The following is a 27,678-nucleotide window of genomic DNA, read 5'->3' on the forward strand; positions in this document are numbered from 1 at the left end:
CCCTAGTCTTGTTCCTGGTTCCCCTCCAAGTGTGAGTTCCACAGCTGATCCTAATGCACCCTGAATTTTTGGGGCTGCTGATGTTGTTACAACCAGTTGAGGCTTTCAAAGAAGCTATATTGCAGATATTTGGAAACCTACAGGTTCTCGATGGCATGCTTTTGGGTTCCACAGATCCACAGAGGCCTCCTGTCGGTTAATGCTGGTTGATCCGTCCTTGGTATTGTCTTTGCCTCCTGAACCCATTTTGGAGTCCGCTCCAACTACAGAGCCAATTCCACATCTGTTGACAAGATCCATGCCAGCTCTGACCACAACAACACCGGCCCTGATGGCACACTGATGCCGCAGGGGGATGCTGTTTCTATTTTCCTGCCTAACTCCCAAACTAATTTGTCTTGACCTTGACCAAGGTATCGTCAAGGAACAGTTCCAATGCACCCAGCCCCAGTTCATTCTAAATCAGACTATACAGTACATTTACCTAGGAGCTGCCCTCCAGCACCCCTACAACTTTTTGGATCAAACTCTCTCACCAAAGTCAACCAGCTTTTTGTGATGATGCTGATGCGTTACCCCCATGCCCCTCCCCACCATATGATGAAAATTTCTGGTTAGACCTACAATAGGACAGATAATTTGACACTTCCCCTGTTAGGAGGTTGGGTTCTACCCCTGGGGCTTCAACAGAATAGTTTAGTCAGAATCAGAATGAACGGAGTCTGGGCGCGTTGGAACTGTTCCAGGACGAGATCTTGGTCAAGGTCAAGACATATTAGTTTGGGAGTTAGACAGGAAAATAGAAACAGCAGAACTTTCAAGATCTTGGATGCAGGAGACAACTTTTATGCCCCCAGGTGCAGTGAACCTACTGGTCCCTTGCACTTTTGGCAGGAGCCTCCAAGCTGTTTGTTTGCACTTGGCTGCACACAATCACCCTGTGGGATGCAGAATTAGTCATTTTTAACTAGGGGAGACATACCAGAACATTTGAGAAGTATCTGTCTCGGATAGTTCAATGAATCCTCCTGTTCCTTTCTGACCCACCCACATCAGAAAAGCATTCGAAGGAGCACTTGTCTTGCTGCAGAAGGTACAGACTGTTTTAACAAAAGAGGCCATAGTGAGTCCCAGCCTCAGCAGTAGGAGCTAGATGCTACCCCAACCTATTGTCTAGTGCCAAGAAAAGGCTGATGCTTTTGCCATATTTTAAGACTCTACATAACATTTTCTTCCTGTGGAAGGCCAAATTCAAGATACTCATGCACGTCATATGTTTTTCTGCCCTCAATGCAGTAGACTTGAAATTGTTGGACCTGCAAGATGCCTTTTTCCAATATTTTGGTCCTGCAGCCCCACAGGCACTACATGCGGTTTAAAGTGGGCCAGGAGCATTTTCATTTTGCCATGCTCCCCTTTGTTCTCAACAGCGCCCCCTCAGGTGTTCTTGAATCTGGTGGCAGTGGTCGCAACATATTTTTGGAGGTTAGGGATACCAGTCTTCCCCCTACCTTGAAGACTGGCTGTTGGAGGTCAGCTTTCCACAGCCAGTCATGGACCTCCTAAGGCTCTACTGACATTCTTTGGGTTCACCATCAATATGGCAAAGTCACACATGAATCCATTTTAAAGGCCCCCATTCATCTGAGCCATCTGGGAAACGGTATTTTATCAGGCCTTTTCTCAACATCAATGAGTCCAGGACATTTGGGCTATGATCCTGATCCTGGGCTTTAGCTTTGGCCCTGGGTCTCAGTGAGCGTGTCTCTTAGGCTTCTTGGCCTTTTGGCTTCCTGCATCCGGCTTGTCAACCTTGACACACCGCATATACGAGCTCTGGAGTGCAATATAAGTCTCAGTGGCCATAGATCTAAGGGAACCTGTCCGATTCCATCTACGTTTCAGAGGAGACTGCAAATGATCTGCAGTGGTAGCTGCTCAACCGCAATTGGATGAGTGCATATCCCTCTCCCTACTTCATCCAGAGCTGATGATTGTGACAAACAAATCTGTCCTGGGCTGTGAAACTCATCTGGAAGAGGTGGAGATCAGAGGACTCCGGTCTCTGGAGCAGGGCATTCTCCACACCAACCTTATGAAGTTGTAGGCCATTTGCCTAGCACTGGAAAGTCTTCCTGCCGCACATCTGAGGGAGACTGATTCAGATCCTCACTGACAATCCCATCATCAAGTGGTATTGTAACAAGCAAGATGGGGTTAATGAGTCCTGCGCCTGGAGGCCTAGCGCTTGTGCAACTGGCTGAATCTGCAGGGCATTTCCCTGGTTGTGCACAACCTGGCAGGATCTTTAAGTGCCAGTGAGAGCTGAACCTAGCCAGTGTTGTCTAAAGGATCATGAATGGCAGTTACACCCTCAATTGGTGCAGGGTGCCTTCTTGCAAAGGGGAGAATCATGGGTCAGTATTTTTGCCACTGCAAAGAAAATGCAATGTCAGCACTGTAGGCCATTCTGCCACTGTCTCTCCTGCCCAGGGTTCTGAAGAAAATCAGTACTGACCAGTTCCAAGTCATCCTACTGGCTCTGGATTGGGCCAGGAGAGTACAGTACCCAGAACCTCTGACCATGAACATCTGTTTCACGATCAGGCTGCTGCTTCAGGAAGATCTTCTGCTGCAATATTAAGATATCAAGGCACAGTCTTACATCTTTACACCTCCATGCATGGAGACTGAGTGTCGACACTTGACTGGATTGGAGTTTCCTTCTGAATGTCGTCCTTGCAACTGGACGTCTTTCTACAAAGTCTGTTTACAGCAGATGCTGGGACAAGTTTGTGACGTGATGTGGCACCCGTAATATGGACTTGTTGCAGGTCAAAGAATTGTTGGATATGTTGTTGTCTGTTTTGTCCTTGATCCAGCAAGGACTTGGGGTGGGCACTGTTAAAGGTAATTTGATGGCCCTTTTGGCTTTTTGGAATTTGACAAACCAGCCGTCCTTGTTGAAGTCCCCTGTTGTTTTGCAAGTTCTTAAAGGTTTTACTCATGTTTCCTTGTCAATTATTTGTGATTGTACATTAGGACCTTAATTTGGTCTTCACTTTTCTTATGTGCATGCCTTTTGAGATATTAGTTTTTTCCCCCTATGTCTCCTGACTCTGAAGACTGTCTTTCTCATCGCAATAGCTTCAGCTGGCCTTGTGAGTGAGCTTCTGGCTCTTTCAGGCCACTCTACACCACCTTCTTTCAGAACACACTGGTGCTGAGGACTAGAGCAGCCTTTCTGCTAGTGGTTGTCCTTCCTTTTCGTGTCGGACAGTAAATCACACTTTTGACTTTCTTTGCTCTATCTCATCCCTCAAAAAAGGAGTAGAAACTACAACCCTTGCACCCTAAAAGAGTGAGCTTTTATATTGATGCACCAAAAAGATAATCGGTGGATGATTTGTCACTGTGTGGGACTCTCTGGGGCAAAGATAGGCAATGCAGTGCAGAAGAGGACTAGCCTAAGTGGATAGTCCTCTACAGAAGCAGCATCCAGAAGGACTGAGGGCTCATTTCACCAGTCCAAGACTGCTATCACTGCGCAGAGTGCCTGTCCTGGATATTGGTCAGACCGCAACATGAGGATCTTTCAACACTTTGGCAAAGCAGTGCTGCCTTGACAGCCAGTTCTGATGGGAAAGGCAATTTTGCACATTAGGACCTGCAAACCTTTTTCGGTCGAGCCATTCTATAGACCCTACCACCTAGGGAGGTGTTGCTTTTGTATCTATTCTAAAGGTGAGGAATCTGTAGTTGTGAGGATTCACCAGAAGAACAAGTTCTCCAGTATTGAATCTTTCATAGATTCACATGCTTGATTCTTCCCCATCATTTAGGTGGGAGCCCCTCTGTAATTTTCACTATTAGTAATATAAAGTCTGTAATCTAGGTCTATTTTCATTGCATTTCCTCATTGGATTAAGCAGCAATCCACATCATTTTGTTCATGACCAAAGTTCAACCAATCAGAGCAGAACTTGCACCCTTCACTCCTATGCAGTGGCTTCTCACCTCTGATTTCTCACCCCATGTTGTGGAAATGGAGTTTCCCTGAGCTATGCTTAGGTTTTCTTTACCTCATCACCCTCACTGGTAACAATGACCTTCAAGTGAACTTTTTATCATTTTATTCTACTCTGACTACATATCTGACACTGCAAACATTTACAAGGGGTCAAAGAAAGGATTATTTCTTCCATGTAAGATATGTGGGAATCTGAGGCTCTTTTAAGAGACCCCCACAAAGACTGCTTATACTACCTGCACCCCCACCACAAGTCAAAGGACTGCAAGCACTGCAGAATATTTTCAGCCAAGACCCTTAAAGATTGGGAGGCAAGGCTTTTATTGTGGCTACAAAAGAAAGAAGCTTCAGAAACTCTATACTCTGGAGATGAAAGACCTTGTTTTAAGGCAAAATAATCTAAAAAAAAAAAGTCAGATCTGACAAGGACATAGCTGAACTACCCAAAAAGACTCCAAAAAGATGGACAAACAGAAAATATTAACAGCTACTAAATTTACTTCAATTAAAGCTCAAATGAAAAATGGTCAAAAAGTGTCCGCTTTTGAGCCATCTGCAAATATTAGAAAACCTATCTCTGAAAAATCAATCAGGTCAACGACTAAACTGTTGGTAAAAGCAATGACGTCTCTGTCGGTGACCTTGTCTATGGCGACGACCCCTACAATCAGTGTCTTCTGCTTCATGGATAAAAAGTAGTCTTGATGACAAGTTCGTAGATGGCAAGATTTTCGACGATGGGACCATTGTCGACGCACTCGGTCTCTCCCTTCATCAACACTGTCCAACGGATGCACAGATGACAACTCTGATGACATCGCATTTGCACACAGTGAAGACTACTCCGATTAAAAAAAGTATCATAAATACCGTTGACCGACCAGTCGTCAGTTGTCGTAGAAACAACTTTGAGGCCAGAATTGACATCCCCTAGTTAGGTTTCGCCATTGCCACCAATGCACCTTCTCGAAATTGGGAACACAGAGGAGGAAGGCGACTGCAGTGGGTTTTTGTTTTTTTGGAGATGTTACCAGCACATCTCAACTGCAAGTGAAATGTCAAGATTCAGATGATAACAAGCAGCAGAAATCACACTACATAGGTGAATTCTCCTTTAAGGACAGATGAGAGAGGCGAAAAGACTATGAAGACTTCTCGGAGTTTGAGGCTTATGATGATTCGTTTGAGACACATCATCCACAGAAACCAACAATGCATATAACTGTTGAGTTGGTGACGGACCTTTGTATGATGTTACAGGACTATCATATTCATCCTAAGATGAACACGCCTTTAAAGCCAGAGTGTGGAAACACGCCGCAAAAAGAAGCTCTAACACACCCCTCAACCCCAAGGGTATCGCATATTGAGATATTCCAACTGAGACAATTGGAATCCATCGCCATACATGACGACTGTGGATCAAGGGAATGATGATAATGTTGATGATTAACATGAGGAAGGGGAAATACTACAGCACCAGGTGACTACTTCGGATGGTGAATGTGATTACTGTTTCTCCCATATCAGCACCACCCACACCTCCAGGTGCTAGTTCCCATCTGATGATATTGGGAGGATTTCACGCGCTGATTGAAAGGGCTGCAAAGCACTTCGACCTACCAATTTTAATACAACATACTGAGTGCTTCCGGTATAATTTTAAGGAATACAACAAGAAATCAATACATTCCATACCAATCATTGACCATATCTGGAATGAAGATCTAAAGGCTATGAGAATCCCAGCCACAGGTGCCACAGTAATACCAAGGTTGGACAAAAAATACAAGGTGCAATAAAACTTTCCAGCCTGCCTGATAGGCCATTCTAAGCCCGATTTGATCTAAAAACCCTAAAGCACCAAGTTCAGCTCCCCTGACAAGAAGGGCAGGTGGCTGGACAATATTGGGAAGAGGTTCTAAGCCATGGCAGTGATTACAATCAGGGCATCGAATGCCCTAGCCATAATGGGCAGGTACGGTCGGTCGAAGTGGTCCGACCTGGCTCATGTGTTCGAGTCCCTGCTGGAAAACCAGAAACAAGAAGCCAAAGCTATTATTCAGGAGGGGGAAAGAATGTCATCGGAGATGATAGATACTTCAGTGTATGTGGCCCTCACAGGCATCTGGCAGATGGCATGGGCAGCAGTTCTTTAGACGGCGAAGTTGGCTCAGGGCAACCTCCTTTCATCCGGAGGTTCTTTCCAAAATCTTAGACATGTCTTAAAATGGAGAAGCCTTGTTTGGTAAACATATTCATGAGGCACTGCAATCAATCAAAGCCAACACAGAAACTGCTCGTGCCTTAGGAATACTCTAACAAAAGAGATTGTCATCATTTCGAGGTGGTAGAGGAAGAGGACAGTATTATTTTTGTGGTGGATATCAACTATACAAATACCAACCATACCACCAGCAAGCGCAGGGCCATCCACAGCAGTTTTCACAATACTACGAACCTTCTCAGGCTTCTGCTTACTCCAGACAGCCAGATAGGAAAAAAGCTAGACCACATCGAAAGGTCATGAGTCTTACAGGAAACAGTGACAAAAGAATGACACTGGTTACCTCAATGCCGCCACCTCCTTTACACTTCAGAGACGCTCTTTTCAACTGTTACAAAAACTGGGCATCCATCTCTTCAGACAGGTGGGTTCTGGATACAATAAAGTATGGTCACAGGGTAGAGTTTGTTCAGAAACCTCCCCACGGAGGTATGGCTGGACCGGCCATGGAGTAAGACACTGGTCCTTGGCGCTCTGGTCCCCCGTGGCCAATCTGACCCCATCCAAAGCACCAGGTCTGGCCATTCGAGCACAATGATGGTGTGGGGGCGACACTGAAGTTCCCGGACACACTGTGAAGTGGAGGAAGCATTCCATTCTGGCTGAAGCGCAATGATCCTGCTGAATGGGCTAACTTACTCACGCCCGCCATCTTTTGAAGTGGGTCCCATGACAGGACCACACTGGCGGCCCTGCGGAGACCTGCATCTCTCCTGGTGAGAGCGTGGTGGTGAACAGCCACAGAGGAAGAATCGGCCGCACGAGTACCCTTGGCCTGCTCAGCCACTCTGTGGGAGATCACAGTACCAACCTGTGTCTGCCAAATGAGCCTGTCGGTTATTGCGATGTTGGCCTCACTGACCTGCTGCCTTTTGCGGCCCTCAGTGGGACATACGCCGGCAGAAGAATCTATCTGACGTTCATCATGGTGTAGAAGTCCCCCATGCTGGTTCTGGGGCGGGAGCGAAGAGGTGAAGAGTGGGATGGAGGCACCAAGACCTGGCTTGAAGGCCTGGCCTGGGGCGAAGTGGACTTCCCTGCCCTAGGGCCAGGAGGGAGGAGAACAGTGCAGAAGAACCCCTCTAGCACTGCTGTAGGCAGCCGTGTGTGCTGATGCCTGGCTGCCGCTTTGCGTCTGCCGGTTCGCTGGTGCTACGAGGCGTGAGCTGAGGCAGCAGGTGAGTCAACCGAGCACGTTCCAAGCGGTGGAGGCCTCATTATGGGCCCTGTGCCCTTCAAACTGATTGGGCGATACTACCTCATTGGCTAGCAACCCACCCACACCTGAAGGGGACAGCAATGTTAGCAAGACTTGCCACGGAGAGACTGGGGGACCTATCAGGTTGGGATGGTCCCCCATGGGCATAATTGACTCCACCACATTCGCTGCCCGTTGAATACCACAACGGGTACAGTGAGCTTTAGGAGCACCACCCCTGCCACTGAGGAATAATTCCAAGAACTGACCTGATTCCAGTGGAGTGGGAGGGGGCTACTGTTGCACCGCGGTGCTAGGAACCCTGTGTGGGTGGTGCCAGGGTATCAGGAAGGCACCACATTTTTCTGGATTCTTGGCGGTTGTGCTCTGGGGCGCAGAGCTTAGGTGATAAGTCGGGCCTTTCAGTCCCTGCAATGAGAAGGTATTAAAGTAGTGGATGCACGGGTGCTAAGCTGGGGTGTGGTGCCGGAACGCTCATGGCAGCCCCAATCGCCACGTGCCTTGCAGGTGGTCTCTTAGCAGTCATTCCCCGCAATAAAGCCACAAAATAAACCTTGGTGAAATCCCTTTGGAGCAAGGCGGCACCCACAGAGACTGAAAAGGTTGAAATGTTGCACAAATGACCAATGTATGCCTTTCCCCAGGTTCCTTTTACCCCGGAATTTATGTCTAACTTCCTTCATGAGATCCAATCAGAGAAAAGTTCTCTCAAAGAAGACTTTAAAACCTGCATTGGGGATCTCAAAAAGGATGTGTTGGAGCTGCGTGAACGAGTAGATGATATGAAACGAACCACTGATGCACGAGTAGATGATCAAGAAATGCTGTCGCGGCGAGTCCTCAACCTGGAAAAGCAAAATATAAGGCTGCAGCTCAAACAAGATTTAGAGAACCAGGGTCGGCGGAACAGTATCCATATCCAGGGTGTCCCGAGGGGGATGGAGGGTGCAGACATTATGGCTTTCACAGCAGCCCTCTTACAGGCAGTCTGGGGTGAGGCAGATCTATCTCCTCCAATGATGGACAGAGCACACCAGGTACGCTCAGCTCCGAATCACCCCAACATGGCCCCAGACATCTTGACGCATGTTCAGTACTTCACCAAAAAAGAGGCAATCCTCCTGCCGACGAGAAAGATGGCAGTTTTGGTTTATCCGGGCCATACCATACAGCTGTTCCAGGACCTCTCTCCTATGACTCTACTAAGCAGACAAGACTTTGATCAGGTTACTGATAACCTAAAAGAATCGAACATTAACTACCAATGGGGCCACACCTTTGTACTCTTCAAGTTGGGAGGCTGTGTGCTGACTTGAGGAGGCACGCCTCTTGCTGGGACTGCCTCCACCAGATGGAAACAGTCCACCATCCCCATCATGGGACACCCCTAGTATGGACCACTGTCTGACCTTGCCGCCCTGATAGACACCCCAGGAAGACAGCCGCACAGGACACAAAACAAGATATCATTCATCACTTATGCAATATGGATAAGTAATCGACTCCACTACCTTCTGTTTCTGGCTCTTCTGAAAGGATCAACCTGGTTAAGGGATGGGCCCGGCCTACACACTGGATCATGTCCTCCATGTATTGACAATTGGGGCTCCTGCTAGTGGGGGCTGCGGGGAACCGCATTGGTCATCTCAGCCTTGGATCAATTGGTGATATTAAGCTGGGGACCTGACTGAAGTGTCAATCACCCTGGTAGGATGACTCCTCTAGTAAGATGCAAGCCCCAAGATCTCTTTGGGACGTTGGTACACAAGTTAGACCCTGTTGGTCCGTAGAAGTTATTTGGTTGTTACTAACCTCCTTTTTTTTTTTTTTTTTTTTTTTCATGTCGTCAAGCGGTGGAGGGTTCCTACAATGTGTTTGGGGGAGGCATGCTGAGGGGGTGGTGGAATGTCTTTGGTATGGACTGGTGCTTACCCACTCACTTCCTTACTATGGATATGGGGCTTAAACTATTCTCCATCAATATTTGTGATCTTAATTATCCTAATAAACGCAAGCATACGTGGGGATATATTCTGCCTCCTGACCCTGATGTGGTCTTCCTACAAAATACCAATCTCCGAGCAGCTGACAAGCATAGAATGGCGCACCCTAAAAATACCCTTTGAGCCACTGGGCGTATACAGACTCTAAAACAGCAGAAGGAGGAATACTTTGCAAAACACACTTCATGTCTAAAATCACTAAAGTGGTGCGAGACAAGGAGGGAAGATATATATAACTCTAGTTATAACCAGGGGGAATGGGAAGTTTACCCTGCTCAATATATATGCACCTAATGCATCCCAGGTTTCCTACCTTCGATGAGTCTTGCAAGACCAACTCCTAGGGACTGAAGTGTTCATGGTGGTGGGAGGTGAACTTAATCTGGTGTGGGACCCAGCTATGGATAGAACTTTGTCTATGTATCAAGGCTCCGGAGCCATGTCGGCCCAATTGAAAAGTGAAATAACGTACCTGGGTCTTATAGATGCATGGCAATACAAGCATCCAGACACTCAAGACTACTCCTTTTATTCTCATGTACATACTTCCTACTCCAGCATAGACTACCTGTTTGTATTGCACTCCCTCCTCCACACCTTAAAATCGGCAGAGAGATCTGATATTTCAATTTCAAATCATGCTTATGTAGCTTTGACATGGTCATCCACTTCCTTGCATCCTAGAGCTTCTCCGCGTTGGCGTTTGCCCCCACAGATACTACGTGACCCAGTTGAGGTGGAGGAAATACGCAAGGGTGTAATAGATTATTTCACGCATAACACTATATAAGACACTCCCTTGCCATGCTGTGGGATGAGTTTGAAGCAGCTTTCAGAGGGGTCATATCTACAATAGCCATTGCTTGCCCCAGAGAAGCATGTGTAATACATGACACACTGTCTATCAAAATTAAAATCACTTGAGCATCAGGATAAATTTACAACTAGCCGGAAACTCAAACAGCACCTAGCTATGTTGTGGGGGTCAACTGAGGGTGCATAGGACAAATAGGGCTGAACAGGGCCTTGTTGGTGCTTAAACATTTATACTATGAAGGAGGCAATAAGTTGGGCAGGATCTTGGCCCGGAGCCTGCGTCCGGCTCAGGCATACCACTAAACAGCGCACAGAGATTGGGGGCCGGGCAACAATAAACAGAGGGAATTTCTTACCTATTGGCAAACTCTTTACGATCATAAAGTGGCTACACCCACACTAATCTGGGAATATCTAGACGCCTGTGAATGGGAGCCACTACACCCCCCAACATAGAGGCATTGGATGCATCAATCACAATGGAGGAGCGCTGTAAAGCTCTCCAAACCATGCTGTTTTGCAAATCCTCTGGGCCGGATGGCATCCTGGTTAGCTTCTATAGACTGTTCCTCCTGGAACTGGTTAGCCACCTGTTATACTAATTCAATTATTTTTCACACAAGTCTGGCCTCACTCCATCTATGGCAACCATGGAAATTACACTTATCCCCAAACCCGGTAAGGACCCAATGTTCTGCTCTTCCTATCACCCCATTGCAGTCCTAAATACAGATGACAAACTCTACACAAGATAATGAGCTCCAGGCTTGAGCAATATCTCCCATATCTTAATGACCTGGACCAGGTGGACTTAATTTGTAACAGATCGGGAGCTGACAATGTGTGCTGGGTGGCTCACTTGATAGAAAAAGACCACCACCACCATATTCTGGCCTGCTTTCTATCTCGTGATGCGGAGAAGGCCTTCGATCGGGTGAACTAGGACTTCCTGCAAGCAGTACTGATCAAGATCAGGATGGGTTCCGTTATGTGCTCCAGAATTATGTGCCCTCACCCAACCCATCACTATTTGGAGAGGGACGAGACAGGGTTGTCCCTTATCACCCTTACTTTTTGCCCTCATGGTTGAACCCTTGGCCATTACCATCTGACACTCTAGCAGCATTGAGGGCATTCCCTTTGGGGGGACAATACATAAGATCAACCTGTTTGTGGACGACCTCCTTTTAACCCTATCACACCCTGCTAGGTCCCTACTAGCAGTGCCGTCTGCCCTAAAGGACTTTGTGGCTATTTCTGGCTTTAAAGTCAACATGGCCAAGCCCAACATACTTAACCTCACGATTCCGAAAGCAGACGTACCACAACTGCAAGCATTGGCACCATTTCAGTGGTCCTTCAACAAGGTTAAATACCTGGGCGTATTCCTTACGCTGTCCCTCGACACCTGGACAGAATTGAATTGGACTCCTCTCCATTGTGCTATTGTAGAAGATCTCCAGAGGTGGAAACCTCTTCCAATCTTGTGGCTGGGACAGATTGTGGATAAACTGAATAGCCTACCACAGGTGCTCTATCTGTTCCAAACCCTCCCCACAGCGATTCCACAAGAGAAAATAATGCAGCTTCAGTGCAACATACAAGTGTTCACCTGGGGCCGGAAGAAAGCCAGGGTCTCCCATACACTCCTGATGCAATCAATAGACAGATGAAGGTTGATCTGTCCCAATCTTTTAGAGTATTATTGTGCAGCGCACCTGTGATTTATACCAGCCTGGGTAGCCAGGGCGAGCGTGTCCTACTGGTTTCGTATGGACAGAGCAGTTGCTTGCAGATCTTTATGGGACCTACCATGGCTGCCCCAATGCAATCATCTGCACAGGGCCTACCTTGCGACCCCTACCAGAACTGTGCTGGAAATCAGGAGATAAATTAGCACTAAGAAAGGGATTGACTACATACCCCTCACCCAATAGCCCTTTTGCGCCTAGTCCAGCCTTCCCACCCGTGCTGTCTCCTAAAGCTTATTGTGAGTGGAGCAACGGGATTGTAGGACACTCTGATACCTATTTGTAGGGACAGTCTTCAAATCTTTTTAACAATGCAAGAGGGACTATAATTTGCCTCACACTGCCAAATTACAGTATATCCATTTGAAACACTGGACTATATTCCCTTTCTGTATATCCTGCGGTTATCCGGCCCTACACCCTACTTGAAAAACTTGTTAGAGCCTATGACTGCACAAGAGGGTTGATCTCCAATACATACAGTACGCTTCAACATTCTACACCTGCAATCACACACTCATATCAAACCAGCTGGGCCACGGCTAACACTGAAGAGGTTACACCTGCAGAGTAGGATATCCTATGGCGTGATATTTAAAATATTTACCACAGTCTTTCTCTTAGGGAGATGGCATACAGATTGATGTTCCACTGGTATCATACACCCGCACGCCTGTCTGCATATGCTTGACCCCCCCAACCAGTGCTGGCATTGTCGGAATGCTCCAGGAGACTTTGAACACATTTGGTGGTCCAGTGCCCTTATTTCCACTTTTTGGAGGGAGGTTCTTAGCCACATCAAAGGCACAGGCTACCCTCTTCTTGATACTTATTTTGTAGTAATATTGGGAATACGGCCCATGTCTTTAGCAGCCATGACCCCATCATATTGGCACTGATCGGCTCTATGCTACACACAGCCAGACCATTAACTGCATTGTCTTAGAAGCAATCAGCCCTGCCCTCTACGGTGCAGTTGATGACACGACTATGCCATGGAACAGCTCTCGCACAACTTCTTTGGAACCAATAATAAGTTCCAAGCAATATGGCGCCCTCTGATAGAATACTTATCCTGCATCGCATTTACCTGCTTCACACCACCGCATCTTAAAGCACTCCAGCTATGCTCTTAATAGACCATAATTACCATAGCCTGCCGGGCACCACCTACCCTCCATTCAATATTTGAGCAGGCCCACCCATAACCCCCAGCTTCAGCAATCTTTCTGGCCATGTTGCACAATCCACTCGTTGAACCCTGGCCCCCCTTTCACTCTGTTTAGGGATTCTAGTAGCTTATAGGATTCCTGGATACCACTGTACATGCACAGGTGAGTTGCAGGTGTGGCTTGGGGACCCCAGCAACATGCATCAACCTGTATTTTTGATAGGTTGTTTTGATAATGTATTCATTCTTGTTGTGTCTCCTGCCTGGGTACAGATTAAGGATATGGGTCATGGGTTGTATCTGTTATCGGATGACTTTACAGTGTAATTCTGCTGATTTTTCTGTGCATTTTTTGAATGTTTGCTCCCCGGATATACATATGTTCATACCCTTTATTTAATAAGACATGTCATGCAATGTTTTGTGTAATTCCCCATCAATAAAAAAAATAATTAATGCAAAACAAGAAACTTCCCACCATCCGCCTGTCAGACGGACACATCATCTTCCAGAGTTAAAACAAGAAATTCAGTCTCTGATTTTGAAAGAAATAATAAATGACATCCCTCAAAACAGCAGGCTCAGAGGTTTGTACACCAAATTTTTTCTCCTCAGAAAAAAGAATGGAAAATGGAGACAGTTGTTGGATCCCAGGATGCTCAACAAGTAAATCAAAAAGCAATCCTTTTGAATGCTCATGCTGCAGGACATAATTCGCTTTCTGAACAAAGAAGATCATGTGACATCATTGGATCTTCTGGACGTATATTTTCATATTCCCATTCACGTGAGGCACATAAAATATCTCAGATTTGAGGTGGCCAGACATCACTATCAGTTTAGAGTACTACCATTCGGGCTGAAAATTTTAACCAAATGCATGGTCCTGGTAGCAGCCTACTTCAGACTGAGTGGACATCCAGTGTCTCCATACTTAGATGTGTGGTTGATAAAAGCACAATCCTGCAGGGAGAGGTTCCACAAGGACATGCCTGCAAGTAGTCAAGAATGTAGGCCTTCACTTAAACAAAGAGAAATCCAGTGTAATACAACAAATGACGATAACATTTCTGGAAGCCATTATAAATACAAATATCTGTAAGGTGTGCCCAACAGAAGAAAAATGATCAAGCTGGGACCTTCTCTGTCACAAAAAAGGTCTGATATTGTCTTGCATGCTTCTCATACCAAACTGCCGGTTGTACCCGAGGCCATCACAAAAGCAACTGGACAGCCAGTGGACACAGGACAAAGGGATCCTTCAACGACATTGTCCAGAAAACGTTGGAAATACTGTGAGTGATGTAATGGTGGACTAAAAGAGGAAACGTCGAACAGGGGTCAACAGTCTAACTCAAGTCCACAAATCTCATTATGACAGTAGATGCATCAATGGAAGGATGGGTGGCATGCCTCCAAGATCTGGAAGTGAGTGGAAAATGGTCAGATGAAGACAGGAATAAACAAGTCAATCTCTTGGAGCTGCAGGCAGTAGTGCTTGGGTCTCAAAGCTTTCTTTCCAAAGCTACAAAGGTCGGATGTTTTGCTCCACACCAACAACACGACCACAATATTTTACTTAAACAGGAAGGCAGAAGATCATGCCCTTTATCTAAGGAAGTGCAGGATATTTGGTCCTGTTACCTGAAAAATAAGCTATAGGAAAGTACCCTCTTTCTCTGCATGGTTGCCCACATTTTCTGCCTTTTATCAGTGTGTTTGACTGTGTTCACTGGGATCCTGCTAACAAGAACCCCAGTGATTATGCTCTCTCCCTTTAAACTTGGTTACTTGAACCACATACACCCCACATTCGGCATACTGGTGCCCCCATGTAAGTCCCTAGTATATGGTGCTCCGGACGTTGGGGTGCCAGGGGATCCCCATGGGCTGCAGTATTTATTATGCCACCCATGGGGAGCCCATGTAAAATTTAACCGTAGACCTGCCCTTGCAGCTCACATGAAAAGGTGCTTGCACCTTTTCACTGCAGGTCACTGCACCAGGTCACTGTAAGTCACCCCGATGGTCGGCCCTCCTAGCCCAGAGGGAAGGGTGCAGGTTCCTGTGTGTGAGAGCACCCCTGCTCTAGCAGAGGTTCCCCTACAAACTCCAGTTAAATTTTCGTGGACTTCGTCAGTGCAGCGGTGCCTTTTTATGTGTGTACTGGACATAGGTCACTACCTTAATCCAGCGACATAATGGTAATGCCAAAAGTAGGCATGTTTGGTGTCAAACATGTCAGAATCATACCCCAGTACCGTTGCCAGCATTGGAAGTATGATTCCTTGCACTCTGTAGCTCCTTAGAGGATCTCCAGCGTTGCTCCTACCAGCAGTTTGGGGATTTATGCGCATGCCCAAGCTGCTGCCACCCATCAGACAGTTTTCTGCCCTTCTGCTGCTTGAACAGCTCAAGCCCAGGAAGGCAGAACAAAGGATTTCCTTTGGGGGGGAAGGGGTAACACCGTACCCCTTTGGAAATAGGTGTTACATGGCTTAGGAGGGGTAGCCTCCCCCAAGCCACTGGTATGCTTTGAAGGGCACATTTGGTGCCCTCCATGCATAAACCAGTCTACACTGGCTAAGGGAGCCAGAGTCTCTGCTCTGGAATGAAACTGGACAATGAAAAGGGGAGTGACCACTCCCCTGTCCATCGCCTCCCCAGGGGTGGTACCCAGAGCTCCTCCAGAGGGTCCAGGGATTCTGACATCTTGAATCCAAAATGGGCAGCGGCCTCAGGGAGCATCTGAGTGGCCATGTCAGGCAGCTGACGTCGGAGCCCCCTCCTGATAGGTAGTCACCTGGCTATATGACCAGTCCCCCTTTCAGAGCTGTTTAGGGTCTTCCTCTGGGGTGGGTGATCAGATCCGTTTTGCAAGTTCAGCAGGACTCCTCTGCAACCTCTTTCGACTTCTGGCCACTGGAACTGTGACTGGACCCTCCAGGAACCGACAATCTGCATCCACAGCGAGGACTCTGCTTGCAACATTGTTCCCACAGCTCCTTCCAGCTTCTGCAACATTTCCCCAGCTGTGCATCCTCTGAGGCTGGCAAGTCTTCAGCATGCCCGAGAAGGAAGAAGGAATCTCCTTTGGAGTGAATGAGTCACTCCCCTGCATCCGCAGGCACCAACTGCAATGACGACTGGGTGTGTGGATGTCCTCTCATCCTGAGCTGCGTGGATCCTGCATCATGGGTGGTGGTCTGGAGTGGTACCCTTGGTTCTCTCTACCAATTATCCAACTTTGGTGGAGGTAAGCCTTTGCCTTCCCACTCAGGTTAGTACCCCCTTGCACCGTGTCTCTTGCAGCTACCAAGGCTTGTTGGCATTTCCTCCAAGGGATCTTCAGGCTCTGTGTAGCCACAGCCCTCAGCACTCGTTCCTGTGATGTATAGCTCTCTGCGTGCTTCTCTTGCGGCGTGGGACCCTTCTCCAGTTGTGCTGCTTGGGCTCCTCTGGGGCTCCTGGTTCTTCTTCCTGTGAGTCTCCTGTGGGGGCTGCCTTTTCTTCAGTGGACTCTGCCTTGCTGAGGGTCCCCCATCACACCCTGCATAGGTTGAGACCCCCTTGACCTTGCTGGTTCCCGGCAGCTCCACTTTTGCTTTACTGCAACTTCTGCCTTTGCCAAGGCTTGTTGGTGGCTTTTCCACACCACTGACCAACTGCAATCATCCATCAGGTGTGGGACGTCGCCTGCACCCCACAGGAACTCTCCACTGACTCCAGGGCTGCAGTGCTGGCTGTCTTCGTCCTACCGGCGACCAACTCCTGCAACTGCAGATACGTGGGTAGTGGCTCCTGCCCCCACCGGACACTTCTGTGACTACTGGACTTGGTCCCCTTCTTCCACAGGTCTTCTTCCTCTTCAGGAATCCACTGCTGGTTTCTTGGAGTCTTGTCTGGGTGTTGCGTTATCTTCTTTTCGTCCTTTTGGGTGGTTTGGGAAAATCCAGTAACTTACTCCTTTCTTCCTGGTCGCTAGGGGCACTGTGGTACTTACCTTTGGGGTTTCCTAGTTCTTCCAGCTCCCCTCTATACATTCCACTAACCTAGGTGGGGGTCCTGCATCTGCATTTCATTTTTTTAGTATATGGTTTGGGCTCCCCCTAGGGTCACTATTGTCCATTGCTGTTTGCACTGTTTTCTATTGCTTTCTATGCCTATTTCTGATTACTAGTGTACATATCTAATGTGTCACCTCCAATTTGAGGGTTAGTTGTCTAGTACTTTTTGGTAATTGTGTCACTAAAATTAAGTACCTTTATTTTTGTAACATTGAACGTTTTCTTTCATGTGTATAAGTGATGTGTGACTACAGTGGTATTGCATGAGCTTTCATGTCTCCTAGATAAGCCTTAGCTGCTAATCCACACTACCTCTTGAGAGCCTGGCTTCTAGACACTGCCTACACTACACTAATAAGGGATACTTGGACCCGGTAGAAGGTGTAAGTACCTTAGGTACCCACCACACACCAGGCCAGCTTCCTACATAAGATTACCCTGAAAGCGGAACACATTCAGAGCACAACAAATCAAGGGGCGGACAAACTCAGCAGGTCACTGAAGGAATGTCATGAGTGAGAGTTGTCAGACGACCAACTCAAGAATATTTTCTACAAATGGATAACTCCTTCCCTAGATTTTTTCGCAACTCACATAAGCACAAAAATGCCGAGCCAGACGCAAGCAGGTTCCCACACAAGGTATCATTGGGGAATGCACTTCAGGTGTCTTGGGCGGGCATGTTCGTGTACACCTTTCCTCCAATAACTGATTCCACAGATACTACACAAGCTGAAATTGGAGCCATGTATGCTCCAGCATGGTCGAGACAATGCTGGTGTTTGGAGCTGCTCCTAATGTCAGAACAGCTGCACAGCTCTAAGATTGCTCTACCGAGACGTGGTGCAGGTTATACATCCGAACCTGGAATCTTTCAGTTTAGCAGCCTGGATCCTGAATACTATGAATTCCGTCAGTCAGATATCCTTCAATAATACAGAAATATCTTAGCAAAAGCTTGGCAGAATCTACAAGCAAATCATATAAAGCAAAATGGAAATGATTTTGTAATTGGTGTGCAGCTAAAGACTGTCATCCTTACTCTTTGGAACCTGCACAGATTTTGCCATATCTTTTCTCACTGGCTAGGTCTGGCCTCAGCCACAGTTCTATTAGAGTTCACCTTGCTACAATTTAGAGGCTCTCACAACAAGAAGTCTCTCTGGTCAGATAGGTTAATAAAAGAATTCCTAAAGGGATTATTTAGAGCTTATCCACTGATGAGAAAAAAACAGATAGAATGGCAATTAAATACGGTCTTGTCACAGTTAATGAGGAAGCCTTTCGAGCCGATTCCCAAACCTGACATCAAGCACTTTACATGGACAACAGCATTTCTCCTAGCACTCACTACTGCCAGGCGTGTTAACGAGATACAAGCTTTCCATTATGCAGGAGCCTTTTATCAACTTTAGAAAGGACAGTCCTGCAATATACTAACCCCAAGTTCATTCCCAAAGTACCCACGGATTTTCACCTCAATGAGCCAATTGTCCTGAAGACTTTTTCCAGACTCCATCAAATGAAGAGGAAAGATCACTTCACACCCTTGATGTCAAGAGACGCCTTAAATTTTATTTAGAAAATAAATACTACAACCTTTAGAAAGTCAGACCAACCGCGTTTGAGCCTCAAAGAAAAGGTCATCTAGTCTCAAAAGCAATGATAGCTATCTCTTATTGTCATGAAACATCTGGAAGACCACTAGCATCTAGGGGAAACACCCACTCTACCAGAGGTGTTGCAACCTCAGCTGTTGTCTTCACCGGAGTACTACTGTCGGACATTTGCAGAGCGTGCACCTGGTCTACCAGCCACACTTTCACAAAACATTACTGTCTGGACGATGGTAACAACAAGGATGCTTCAGTGGGTTAAGCAGCACTTCTAAACCTGTTCTAATAAGGTGAGCTCATCAGAATGTATTTATTTATAAAGTTTATTTTATTTGTGAGTGCTTTATGTTAAATTTGCATAAATACCTTGTATGTTTCCTGCCTCCTCAGAGTTTCTATGGTGTTTTTCTGTTGTTGTAATGCTAGGTATCCAGATTCAAGCGTGGGAATCTATGAAAGATTAATTACTGGAAAAAAATAAGTTACTTACCTGTACACTGTGGTTCTCCAGTATTGATATCTTTCATAGATTCACGTGACCCACCTATCTACTCATTCATTCGCTCACCTCACGGGTGTGGTTGCTCACATAGCATGGATAAGTTTTCCACTAGTGCTTCGAAATCTGAGGTGTGAAGCCACTGCACAGGAAAGAAGGGTGCAAGTTCTGCTCTTATTGGTTGAACTTTGGTCATGTACAAAATTTATGTGGATTACTACTTAATCCTATGATGCAATTTAATGGCAATAGACTTAAGTGACACACTTTATACTACTACTAGTTAAAATGACTGAGGGACTCCTACCTCGACGACAGGAAAGATTAAAGCATGTGAATCTCTGAAAGATATCAATACTGGAGAACCACAGTGTACAGGTAAGTAACTTGTTTTTTTACTTACTTTCTACAACTCTCTTTCTGGTGGATACTGCATCTAACTGCAGATTCTTGTCTGCCCTCCCACTTCCCTGTTCTATGGAATGACAACCTTTCAATCTATAAAGGTCCAAAATTTGAGATCTGAAACCCAGATAATTCTTTTTTGGGGCTCCGTATCTTGGGGCATGATGCAGAGTTGCATGATGCCACCTACTGATGCACTGGGGTCATGTTGAAAAGTCTCCCAAAACAGTGTGGGAACTGGGGATATTCTAAACATGAGAAAATGTGTGGTTAGATAGATTATCCACGGGGAAGAGTGTTTCTTAATTAACTTGTTCATCAGCAGATAAAACTGCAAGTTTAGTTATTTTGTAATACTTACCAACACTACTGTTTAATTGGTTTCTTTCCAGTCTTAGGACTTTAGCATAAAGAATAAACATAACTCAATGGAAGGGTGCTACATAACAAAGTGTAAGGCAATGGTGTAGTACAGCACAATTGTGAAAGACGTAGTAATGATATCACAGATATTTTAAAAATACTGGGGGGTTGGAGGTATTAACTATTAGAGCAATGCTCAAAGCCTGAGAGAATATCTTAGTCCATGCCTCTGAGTAGTGATTCACCTAGGAAAACATTCTCCAAAGCTTGCATGATGACATTTTTACTCAAGTAGGCTGCTTTAACAGGGGTCTTCATCTGCACCAAGACTTTCAGAATAGTACTCCTGGTCACGACCCAATCGGGCACAATAATGAGGACTGCAGTGTCTCATGGCCTTCTTCTGCTAACCTCTGCAGACATGTTCATGACACTTCTGTTCTGCCTTTTGGGTACTTGTTCCCTTACTCAGATGTGTTGCCTCAGTATAGTTGTGTAATGTTATGTGTTCTATTAGATATCCTTTGGCATCACATACGTCTTGGAATGAGCCCTCACTGTTGGATTAATAAATGGCAGAAAGAGTATAATAACAAACGAGATAAAAATAGTTTAGTGTCAGGATGTCACAAGAAGTGTGTCTCGGGTCTTCAAGGTGGTAATGATAAAAAAACACATGTAAACATGATGCTTGAAAATATTTAAATCTGTCCTAACACTTTTTAAATTAGCCCAGGCATCTTTAAGAACACATCTGACCTCCAGTTCCTGTTCATTTGAGCAGGTCAATGTATTAAAAATGTGCAAGTTGCTGGTGGTACCTTGCTTCACTGTGAACCAAGTCCTTTTTGATTTTTAATACAGCGACTCTGAGTTACACGTTGAATTGCCTGCACTAGAACTTGAAGATGGAGATCAGATTAATGCCCTGTCTGCTCATTTCCCCAATGGTTCAAATATTGTGGTGTCACCAGAGGGAGCATGTGCACCACTCACCTGCCATATCAGCTTCAAGTCCTCCCAACCTGTGTCCTTCATCGTGGATGTCATCTTCATTGATAAAGAGAATAACAGGTACGCTGATCGTTTACTTGTGTTAAGAGGTGCGCTGAACTTGTGGGCTGGGGGACAGTTTTTTCAAACTTTTTAAGAAGTTTGAAAACCACATTAGTTTTCTAAAGACCTATCATGCATTCAAAGCTGGAGTAACAGACCAGAAAGCATTCTCATAGAGAGCCTTCCATCACTGATGCAACAAAATGTTAACCAGATCTTCTCGACCGCCCCTTGCTTTCTCTCTAGACGTGAATGCGTAGGACTGGATGCATTTGTGTGTGATATGATAATTCATTAATGTAGGTGCTGCAAAGATATTCTCTGACCCATCCTTTCCTAAATGAGGAAAATATACACGATGCTTCATAGGGTGTAAAGTACCTTCGGTATGGTCGACCTCTTAACAGGTACCCACCTGCTAAACAGGTGAAGCTGCTTTTTGGTAAAAGGGCTTTTCCTTGTCTAGAATTCACCATGACATGCACATCACTGGTAGATTTTACATTCTATTGCACCCCATACAATTGTCACATTTTGTTAAGAGTTATAATTTTATATGACCAACATTTTCCCTACTGTCCTGACCTAGTACAGGCTATGTTTTACAACTTCTTTTTCCTAAGGGTCCTTCTTAATTAGAAATAACTGTATAGTATATTCAGGCATCATGTTCATTCTTCAGAAAAGTGAGCTGTTAAGTTGTTAACAAATGAATAATGCATTTTGTAGGTCTCAATAGCCAAAATATATTTGTGGTGGGTGAAACCTAATTTCCTCTTTTTATGTAGAATAGAAAAGTAGGGTTGTAGACCGAGGGAACCCTTGGCCCAATTATGCACTAAGCAGTTTTAGAGTGGGGCCTTCCTCTTTTTCCCCAACCTCTGCAGAGCCACACTTATTTGTCAGTGCACAGAGAAACACAGCTTGCATTTCTAAACTTTTGATGTTTAGTTATTCATAGACAATATATCAGCTATGGCATAAACCTTTGTTTGGTTTGTAGCAAGGCTTGGTGTTTTCAGTATTTGAGGTGTTCATCTGCAGACTGTTGGGATGAATTTAAAAACAAAAATGTTAAAATCTGTTCAGCCAAGGGGAGCATTTACATCATTAGTCCATCTTATGACCTGTGGTTTCCTGCAGACCCTAACACTCAATTATCCGGCCACACCAAGAAGGTTTTGTTGTAGCTGGCATTACGTGATAAGAGGTTCTGGGGACCATCAACATATGGTATGTCATGTAAAAAATTGTGAGAGGTAGTTGAGCACAATCCGACCAATTAAAAAATTAGATGAGCTTGTCTAGGGGCATAGCCTGACTCCAAAGAATTGTTGTAAAATCTGTCGCTCCCATTGGGCTGAGCACAGGACAATATTAAAGGCCTGAGCTCACTGCAAAGTGGGTAGTAATGAGGAAAGGGGCTTTGGCCCAGGGCATGCCCGAAGGCAGTCATAGTGAGTTCTGAGGAGAGTGGGATTGGGTGCAGGCCTAAGGGCACTTAATGTGTTGAGTGCCCTTCAAGCTCCTACTTTGGCTAGGGGACTAGTATATCATGGGGAAAAAAACAAAACGTTTCACTTAATATTTATAGGAAGTAGTGATTCTTCATTTATGTGAGAAAACTAGAAATTTCTATTAGGAAAAAAATTGAAATTACCATAAAATCCCTCAGTTGCAGTAAAGTTTGAATTATGATTTAAAGTCTAAACATTACTAAAATTCGAGCTATTTGAGCATCAAAGCCATATTTCTTCTCTCATGTCCACTGACCACTCCCTAACCGTCTATCACACTGTCCTTGCGTGATATACATTAGTTTTGTTCTGTTATAAAGTTACCACTGCAAGAAGAATCTTTTTGTTCAAAGTCCAAGTATGTCTTTCACAAATTTTTATGTGTACTAGAAGTTTCATGTTGGTTATTACATGCATTATAATTTTTTCCTTCAATTGTCACATGAATGCCTGCCATAATTCACCTTTAGGCAGATGTCATCCTTCATGTCGAAATATAAACCTAGCTAAAATTAACCAGTTTGTAAAAATGTCAAGGTTTGCTTCTCCATACTACCCTGTGGTATAATTCAAAAATATTTTTTTCATTTGATGCTGTTATCTTTGAATATTATTCATCAGTCTCATTTCCAAGCCACCTGCTGGTTATCCCGGAAGATTTGTGCTCTCTCATGTTGCTTTAGGTGGCATACCCACCTGTGTCCTACTTTATCTGGCTTGTTTTTTTCTGTTGCTCTCATAATAAAGTTTTATGGTTAAGAATATTCAGTGAGTAGAAGGCGGTAATGTGAAATTGATCTATTGTAACTTCTGTATGGGGAGCCTACCATGAAAGCCAGAATGAGGAGGATTGTCTTCTCATTACAATAATAGCCAGAGCATGTTTGGGTTCCTTGTGGTAGATCTTGCAGCACTACAAAAGCATAAGACAATTAGTCTAGGTCTCAGGAATATGCATTTTGAGAAATTAAGAAAAAAAAACATTGTTGCCAGAACCTTTACCAGAAATGCTTAATATTTCCAGTATGTGACCTTGAGTATGGTGTTAAGTATTGAAACCATGCACAAAGCTTATCTTTTCCCAGCCCAAATACAAGTATTTTTTCCCAGGGTCCTCCGCCTCCTGGCTGCGCTGTCACTGGACACTGGCAGACTTCTGTCATATGCTATGGGATTGCTCGTCCTAGAAGGAGTACTGACCTCATGTTTTGGGTGTAGGCCAACTACACAGGTCTGCCTCTCTGACCCACTTGGGAACATTGTGTGCTGATTTTTAACGTCCTTGCAGGTGTAGAGCAGTTTTATGATTTCTGAGTCTCTCTCTTCTACCTAAGAGGGCAGTCATGAGCTGGAAGTCTCCAGTGGCCCCATCAGTAGCAACCCTCTTCACAGTGATTTTTTTTTTTGTGGTCGCAAGTGGAAAGTAAGGTCCTCCACAGAAAGGAAAGTAGTGTCTCATAAATACCCAATTGTGCAGCACCTGGATGAGCTCTGGACGACATTGTGTGATGACACCATGGATAACACCCTACCCTTGTGATGGGACAGTCATTCACCTCGATTCTTAACTTTGTAGCATCTCCTTGTGTGGCAGCCTAGATTTCTGAGCTGCTCTTCAGGTTATTCTAATGCCAGACCTCCCTCCTCACTTCAATCTAAATAATATCACAGTACACTTCAGTAGGGTTTAGGGGACACCCTCACACCCCCAACCCTCTGGAGGAAATCATCCCAATCCTGCAAGACTTTGGTATTGGAGGTTGGGGATTACGTATGTGCGAGTAGGCAATAATATACAAAGCCTGAAGAGTTTGCACATGCGCTTGTCATTCATGGCTCACAGATGCTAGCAGAACAGATACCTCTCCTGAATAGCTGAAAATTTACTTATTATTGTGGCTCCCACTAATCTCAGGATAATAGGTCCCCATACATTGCACACCTGAACAGAACTTCTTTCATTTTGATCTAAAAATCTCATATGTCAGGAAGTCATTATTTATACTTTCTACTTAGAGGTCCAAAAGATGAAACCACATATTATGTTTGAATTTTGCTGAGACTCTCAAAATACCTGATCCCGGCAACTGGGAGAAGACACCTTTGATTCCTACTAGCTTCAAATCTATTTTAAGTAAGTACTGCCTAATGGAAAATGTTCCTTTATAACTTTTACTAGACACCTATAAGGTTATGTGGTAGTGTAGGCTAAACCATTTGGTGGATCATCTTCCAACTCTCCCACACTGTTAAGTGCATAGAATAGCTGTTCTGACACAATCATGTTAAGATTGTTCATGAGGATGTGATGATGCTCCCAGCAGTGGAACCAGTTTCCAATAACGATTTTGACATTTGATTTACAAAGCTGTATAACCCACGCCTAACAAACATGCAGAGGCCTTAAAACTAGTGGTATTGGATGATCAGACCAAAGACTGGATAATCCTAACACATTATCCAGTGTGATTTAGGTTCAGAATTCCACTACAAAAGCTGTGTCAACTTTTTTGGTTTAAAAGGAGGAATCTTGCCAAGTCCACATAGTTTTTAATGAATTCATCTGTAGTTGCAGATTGTGCAAGTACCATTGGATGGTGAACACCTTTTGGAGGCAAAGTGGATTTCACATCGGAAAGATTGAAGTGTTGAATCAGTCAGCTGAATCTTTGATTCTGTTTGCAACACTGAAATACTTTTATGCAGTACTGGAGTGTAGATTGATGTTTATTAATCAATAATAGAAAGATTTGGAAGAGGTCAACATTTACAGTTGCAGCCTCATTAGAAAAGAGAAAGAAGAGGGTGAATGATGCTTAAGACTAGTCATCAACTTTCTGCTACGCAAACGTAAGTGGTGCTAAGAACATTTTGAAACTCTGGTGAGGGAGAGTTGTGCTGATGGAATGGAGGCTTTCCATTAACAACTGAAAATGTATAGAGAGAGCTATATATTGATCAGAACCATTAAGGGGTGGTGAATATTCTCAATGGAACAACACCAAGTTATCCTGTCAACCAACTGCTTCTAACTCCTGCTCAAGAAATGCTCAGAGGCTCCTGTTTCAAACTTTCATTGTTCAGCAGGAACATTGACCGCATACATTTAAAACTCAAGAACGTGGACTGGATAAATTGTGTGACTGTCCGTGTCATTCTGCTCCTGGTCACCTATTCAATGGTGGCCAAATTAACATGGAAGAATACAAGCCCTTCAAGCACTTCAACAAACTAAGTTAGAGCCTGTGTGATCTACAGGTGACTTTTTTACATTTATTAATTCAGAGTACTTTAAAAAATAGTTAGTCAGGGGTGTGTGGTTGCTGGTGGCTTTTAAATCTTGCCAAGTCTTCTGATTCTTTTAACAGATCGTTGTTGTGGGTGAAGTTAATGAACACAGGTATGGTCAGATGGGTTTTTGTAATTAATTCAACTAACATATGAATTTAGCTCCTGTTATTTGCATCTAGGTTCCGCTGGTTCTTCAACAACCCAATCAGAATACAACGGGTGGGTGTTAGGCTGGAGCTGTCCCTGACCACCAAGTTTATTTTTCATGTATTGCTGATATTGGCAAATGTCCCTCAAAGGTATTTGTTTGAAATCATATTGCAAATTATAAGATCAAAGTGTCTCTGCTTGAGAACACTGCACTTTTCCCTGATCGGTTTTAAACAGTCTAGAAAACACCTGTTAACTGAAGCACCCTCTTGTCATCTGTACGGCTTTCGAATACTCTGTAATGCACATTATTTGCACTTGTCCTGCCTAGACGTTGAGCAAAGGTTTTGGTTGAAACTTGTTTTTAAATGAAATTGGTCCTTATACTTGTTAGGCCAGCATGCTGTATTGATTGACTGGACACTTAACAAGATACATTTAGACAGTGATAAAGAAAAATTTTACTCTGATCAAGGTGATTTAGGATGCTCCATGATTGCTTTGGCTCGTTCACTCACACTAAAGTTTGGATCTTAGGCAGTTGGCTTGGATTGAAGAAAACCCACCTTCATTTTAGGAACGATAGGTAAGAATGGATTGTGCTTGAATTCAGAATTTTTCCAGCAATAATCACATTCTTGCTTAGGCTTTTTTTGTGGAATTTTAAAATCAATTTGTACTGCATTGTTTGTGCTTCTGTCAGTTACTTACATTGGCTATAATGGGGATACGTCCGTTTTGGGGGCAGGTTGCACAAAACTATGACTTGTGTATGCTGATAAGCATCTGTCCTCCTAACCTTTATAAATATTGGAGGCCATGTTTAATTCAAGAGCTTTCTTCTCATTTTAAGTGCCATGATTGTTCCTTGTTTATTCATCAAAATGGTTTAAATAAAATGTTCACTTATCTACTTTTGCATGTAGAAAAAGAAACTAAGGCTGAGGCCCCCAGGCTTGCTGTTTCAACTTATATTAATCTCTTGTTTCCTATAATTAGCTTAAACACCTAAAATCCTATACATATATCAAACTGTTGCAGCTGTCTGTAGCTAGACACCCCAAAAAAGGAGAGTTTAGGTTTGTCGCCCTTTCAGATTCTAGAAGGGGGCAGGGTGGTTGGATGGATGGTTTCTGTCCACTTGGAAGATAGTTACTTCCACCCCCCTATTCACCCATCTCACAGAAGGCACTTCACTTACAGGCGGCAGGCACTTTCATTTCAAGGTACTAAAGGTATGTAGTGGTTCTTAAATAGCATTAACCTGTCTGGGGAGCCACAGAGCTCTAAACCAGTAAAGGTCTGGAGTATTATTCAGTATAGTTTAGAAAGAGGTAGGGTAACAAATGTTACTGTCGTTCTTTGATAGTGTTCTTTGAAGTGACGAGTCTTCAACATCTTACTAAATTTCTGGGAGGGTAGGAACAATTCTGATGT

General features: G+C 44.6%; 1 protein-coding gene across 1 annotated transcript in view; it reads left to right on the forward strand.

The window, feature by feature from the left end:
• The window catches only part of CFAP47 (cilia and flagella associated protein 47), a 2,216,809-nt gene that overhangs the window by 314,947 nt on the left and 1,874,184 nt on the right, over positions 1 to 27,678 (forward strand). Inside the window, exon 26 of the mRNA XM_069204610.1 lies at positions 21,092 to 21,301. Within this exon, the coding sequence (XP_069060711.1) occupies positions 21,092 to 21,301 (210 nt within the window). The remainder of the gene's footprint in view (positions 1 to 21,091; positions 21,302 to 27,678) is intronic.

The sequence above is a fragment of the Pleurodeles waltl genome, chromosome 8 (genome assembly GCF_031143425.1).
Source record: "Pleurodeles waltl isolate 20211129_DDA chromosome 8, aPleWal1.hap1.20221129, whole genome shotgun sequence".
NCBI lineage: Eukaryota > Metazoa > Chordata > Amphibia > Caudata > Salamandridae > Pleurodeles > Pleurodeles waltl.